Here is a 5,589-nt window from a genome sequence, read left to right on the forward strand (position 1 = left end):
AATACACTTTTGTTGCTGTGTTTTAAAATCCATTGATTTCTGTAAACAAACTTTTATTCGCATGCGAGAAATTTTCGCAATTGTCGCAAGAGAATTGTCAACTCGAATATTTCTCGCCGCGAACCGATCCTTAAAGTCTTAGTGTATATTAACAACATGTCAAAATAAGGCTTCATCGCAAAAATCAATCGTCACGAACTAGTTTACCCTCATAAAATCGCGAAATAAAGTTCTCTCGAATAAAAGTTGGTGTACAGTATTATGTTGGTATGTCTATATCATTATTTTAAGAAATTATATGCATGTAGTAGGTAAGGTAATAAAACACTTTTTTTAAACAGTGAAACTGTTTCCCATATCTTCCCCCTTATCTTGGGTCAACAGTTCGACTGTTTCCCTCGTAGTTATGAATAAAAAATGTGTATATTGTTTTATGGTTTTTACATCAAATAAGGGGTCAAATTCAGCCGTTACCATACCTTCATGTATATTTATCTACGCAGATTTACATGTACAATCTACAACCATAAAGCCTCCAGCCCCAGATGTAACAGTGACCTCTACAGATATAGCACCTACAGAATCAGGTAATAATACAGTGTGGAGTTTCATGAATCTTTAAATAAAATGCAAATATAGGTCGTTAAATGAAGTGATTTAGGAGGGAATTCCCTCTACTCCAACTAAGAAAACTTTGGTCATTTTAAGAATATAATATTTCTTACATGTGTACTTTTCTGCACAATCTAAAATATCTCCTAAACACATGATTTGTTTTCATGTATATTTAAAAATAGACTATTTTCCCTTGATCAGAGTGTATAGACGCTAAGGATGTTGACTGCATACTTTATAACCCAAAGATTATATGTAACGACACGAGCATCTACTATCCATGGGCCAGAGTCAGATGTCCATATTACTGTGGATTTTGCCATCGTAAGTATGATCCGGTAATTATTTATTTCTTTTGTATATACATCATTAAGAGGATCGAATGGTTTTGATGTAAAATATGAGAGAGATGGAGAGAGATTGAAAACTCTGCAAAATTACTAAAAGCTTCAACTGATCGTCCATTCTAGTGCAACACAGACAAACTTACAAAGAACAATAACATTGGATTCACTTCAGTTTTTTTTATTCTTAGTATCAAGAGATACATAAGATTTTCATTATAATATATGGTATTCATAATTGAAATGAAAAGATAATTTAAGCAATGAATCATTTTTTTTTGAAAGATATAGTCTCATAACTGCAACGGCGTGTGCAAACAAATTGAGTAACGCGCTACAAAAGGAAATAAAACAGTAGCACAACGGTATCTCTCCCTAAGGTACAAAAGTTCTCCTTACCAAAATTGCTTTCATTTACTCTTTCAGAGAAAAACATCAAAACTTTTATCGAACATTTTTTTCTGCGAAAACCATATTTGCATGTTTGCCTTTTTTGTCCATGTAAACAGCGTCCACATATTGCTCGCCCTCAGCAAAAAGAAATTTGACGCCAAAAATGCCATGGACATAAGTTCCTGGCAAATGTCTTTTGGATTTCGACAGTCTAAAGGCTTTTCTAAGGTAGAATCGTATTAATATGCTTTACATGCTACTAGTAAATAATTCTTCATCGAGTAAAACAAGATTTTCCGGACAGAGTCTGGATGCTTATTTCGGAGATAAAAGGAATAAAAGCAAGCATATGATATGTGACTTATAAATACCACATCAGAGAAATGAATGTTAGTAGAAACTCATTTTCTGAAAACATTAAATTTTATTTCTTACATTTTTTAAAGTTGGTTTTCCCTGTTTCTTGGAATTTGAAAAATTATATTGTGTTCTTACATTATATGATTAACTCTTTCTCTGCATGTGCTCATTCTTTTGTATCAAACAGGTAAATTCTTCTGCAAGAATACACTTTTAACAATATAAGACTTTCTGTTCAACAATGACTCTCTTTTGTAATGTGTTTGTTTTTTTCTGTCATACTGCAAGGTCCAACATTAACAATTCTTTGTAAAGACGAAATCCCAACATGTCGGGACTACAGCGCAGACCTGTGTACAAACCCTTTATACAGAATCTTCAGGGAAAGGAAATGTAGAAAATACTGTGGAATATGTAAAGGTAAATGTTAACATTATACAACTACTAGACCAGTATGTTTTGTATAACATGAATAATTGTATTTAAAATATAAGGTGAAGCCCTGAATAAAAAGATTCACTTGGGTATATTGTTTTTGTCCTGTCCGTCTGTTTGTCTGGAGAAGGATATAGAGATAACGAACAGTATTCAATATCAAAGTCCATAAAACAATAGAAAATAGTAGCAGAGCAAACACGGACCTCCGAAACATCATAGGTGGGATCAGGTGCCATGGAGGGGTGAGCATCCCCTGCTGACCGGTCACACCCACCGTTTGCTCATTGTCATGATCGTGAAATAACCAAAAAAACCGTCTTCAATGCAGTGTATAAATAATGGACTAACAACTGGTATAAAAAACGTCAGTCAGCATTTGACTCAATGATAAATTGCATTTGCTGACAAGGTCATTGTATCGACCATAGAACTTACGAAATGATGACTTTATACGAGACTGCTGATATTCTTGTTTCATCAACTTGCTTGTCAATAGATTACCTCGCTTTAGAAATTGTGGTATCTTTTTTCTCAAGCTCTCCTGGATATATCGTATCGACGTAAGAATGGAAATTACTATTGTTAATTGACAATACGTCGTCGATATATCTGAAGGTCGAGTTTAAGGCCACAGCTGTTTCTCTATCTGTCTGTTGTCAACTTTAACCTAGTAATTAACTTTTGTGCTATCAAGGGTAAGTGTACCACTTCAGTCTACGTCCCAATCCAGAATTACGTTACCATCGGGGGGCATCGTGTTTCACAAACACATCTTGTTTTTCAGATTTTGATTCTGTCCCAAACATCGATTCCTTGGTCGGATGATTCCTCTACAAATATTTGCTTTTTGTTAAGTTTGATTACTTTTAAAAAATGACATTGCCTTTTCTTCATGTATAACATATCTATGTATTCAATACACATGTTTTTGTATGATATATTTGTCTTTTGCTCACACTCCTTATAAGGTATGCTCCTGAAAATCATTATGTGCAATCTGTGAGAACGCAGATATGACTTATTCTAGCTTGGGGGATAATTTTTAGCTTGGGAGAATACCGAATTCATAAGTTATAACATATAAATCATAGCACATTACTTAATTGCTGGACACAAGCTAGATGTACACATGTGTAAAGAAGAAGGTACAGTTTGGGCTTTTATTGTGCTCTAAAATTTTAATGTTCTTGAAAAGTTATCACTTGGCTTTAACAAGAGTTGAGTAGATAAATATGATAAATGATCAAAGAATATGGCATGAAGGAGGACCATTCTGAAAATATGACATCATTAATTTTTTACATTTCTAAGTTATTGCAGAAAAGCCTCAGAGTGACTCATTTCTGTGCTTATTTTTCTTTAGAAAAGCGTCTGCCACCATCGCCCACTTCAATTTTTAGATATGCTGTGTAAACTGCCTGAAAAATTCACATATCTCTAACTAAAAATCTCTGTGGGCAACGGTGGCAGAGTATGGTTTCTGAAAAAAAATTCTACTTAAAATTGATGTCTTTTGCAACTTTTAAAGAAAAGTCGGCGGGAAAATGCTCGAATTAATGACGTCACAATTAGCATTTAGGGGGTCAGATGAGAAAAACGATATGTGTATTCTTACTGGATAGAATTCCTATGAATCAGAAAAAATGAATTTTAATTTCTTATATCACTTTTATATTTAAAAATACAGGGCTTGATTTGTATAGAAACTGTACCTTGTTCTTTTCAAACAAGATAAACTGCTGTAAAAATTTCAATGTTCTCTATACACATATCCTTTGAAAAACGTCTGCCTTACATGTTTAAAGAATGATTCAATGGAAAAATAAACCGGGTAAAAACCGAGCTTATCGAAATCCAGCGAAATTAGAGGCTTTATGCTTTAGTAAAAAAACTTTCTGGTAAGTGACATCAGATAATACATTGTAGCACGTCTTTTCTCAGTGTTTTTATGTACTTTTTGTCATATGAAAGCAAGCTTTGTATTTGACAATTAAAGCTATAACGTTTATTATCAAAAGGATAGACATGTTTAGAAATTTGTGAGTGATTCAGGGGAATTGCAGAGAAGTAATTTGAAAATGACTTTCTAGTAACGCTTTAGAATATGTTTGATAAGAAGGCCCCAGAAATCGAAATAAAAAACATAACATTTTTAAACCTATACAACAAAAAATACCTTGATGATCGCAAAGTTTAAACCTTTAAAATACAGGTTAAAGCTGACATGAATTCTTAAAAACGCAACATTTTCATCTATGTACGACTTGTTTCATACCAACTATAGCCGTATTCCGCCATATTTCTTTCAGATACCTTGTCTCTGTAACGATGTATACCCCAATGCGCTAGTTACACTTGAATGATTTTTTGGATTGGGTATCGACTTGTGCACATCTCCGATGGTAAAGCATATGAGAACACATGAGGACATCAAGACATTTCAAAAACAAAATAAACAACATAATAAGCATGTTTTTGAATGATTATTGATTTGAATCAAAAGAAAAAAATGCAAGTTTGGAAGAGAAATTTAGATGCATGAGTACGTATTTTTACAGTGCGCCAATTTATGCAGAATAAACTTGAAATAAAAAGCAGTAAAATTTGCAAACACATTTTGAAATTATATCATTTAAATGGAACAAAACAACCAACGTCTTTGATCTGCAGGTCCTATGCAATTGATGCATATCGAGAAAACGCCTCGAACGCTGTAAACGTACCCATACCTGGTAATAAGGTTACTGCATCGGTTCGAAGATGTGCACAAGTGATATACACCCTGAATTCCATTTATTGAAATACTAGTATGCTCGCATCACAAAAAATAAAACTCCATAAAAGCGCAATAGTAAACACACTGTCATTACTCCGTACACACTATGACACTTGACACTAGCACGACGATACACTTAGTCCGTGCTGATCAGATTTTGGTCAGGGAAAATATCAAAAGTGCATGAAAGAGAAGTTATTTGGTATTTGGGCGGCTGAAATTGGGGGGGGGGGATATTATAACTGATGTTCATAAGCTATAATTGTGAATTGTTTATCTACATGTAGTTCTAATATACATTCTATACAAAGTCATGTATATAGTCTGCAGTTGGTTTGCGTCGGAAAATTCATTTGTCAATTATAACTGATTATTTTAGTACTAATCTCAAATCTGAACCAAGTAACTTGATGTACGGCAATAATTTACTTCAAATCTTAAAAGCAATTAACCAGAATACAAATTTTTATGTTTACATCTACACATTCTTTAACACATACACACACGGAGAAAGGCCATCCCCTGTTCAGATTGACATTTAGGCATTTGATATTTTGGACGGGGGGGGGGGGGGCAAACAAAAATAATTGACATGACCGTTATTTAAATATTCTTGGAAGACAGACATTTCTGCCGAATTCAGTTCTAAGATTTTTTTTAAAA

General features: G+C 33.6%; 1 protein-coding gene across 1 annotated transcript; it reads left to right on the top strand.

The window, feature by feature from the left end:
* Positions 1 to 433: 433 nt before the first annotated feature.
* LOC134258655 (uncharacterized) lies at positions 434 to 3,088 on the top strand. The gene is made up of 4 exons (XM_062741198.1): positions 434 to 587; positions 817 to 939; positions 2,001 to 2,132; positions 2,935 to 3,088. Exons 1-4 carry the CDS (start codon positions 434 to 436, stop codon positions 2,973 to 2,975), a joined length of 450 nt encoding a protein of 149 aa, XP_062597182.1. The 3' UTR covers positions 2,976 to 3,088.
* The last annotated feature ends 2,501 nt before the right edge of the window (positions 3,089 to 5,589 follow it).

This window comes from Saccostrea cucullata, unplaced genomic scaffold (assembly GCF_032062105.1).
Source record: "Saccostrea cucullata isolate Sc308-1 unplaced genomic scaffold, CSIRO_AGI_Scuc_v1 ctg12421, whole genome shotgun sequence".
NCBI lineage: Eukaryota > Metazoa > Mollusca > Bivalvia > Ostreida > Ostreidae > Saccostrea > Saccostrea cuccullata.

Excerpts from the sequence above, each read along its gene's own strand:
- LOC134258655 (XM_062741198.1), top strand. The coding sequence starts at position 434 with ATGGTTTTTACATCAAATAAGGGGTCAAATTCAGCCGTTACCATACCT. Across the intron at positions 588-816 it reads TATAGCACCTACAGAATCAG|AGTGTATAGACGCTAAGGAT; the intron begins GTAATAATACAG and ends TCCCTTGATCAG. Across the intron at positions 940-2,000 it reads TTACTGTGGATTTTGCCATC|GTCCAACATTAACAATTCTT; the intron begins GTAAGTATGATC and ends TCATACTGCAAG.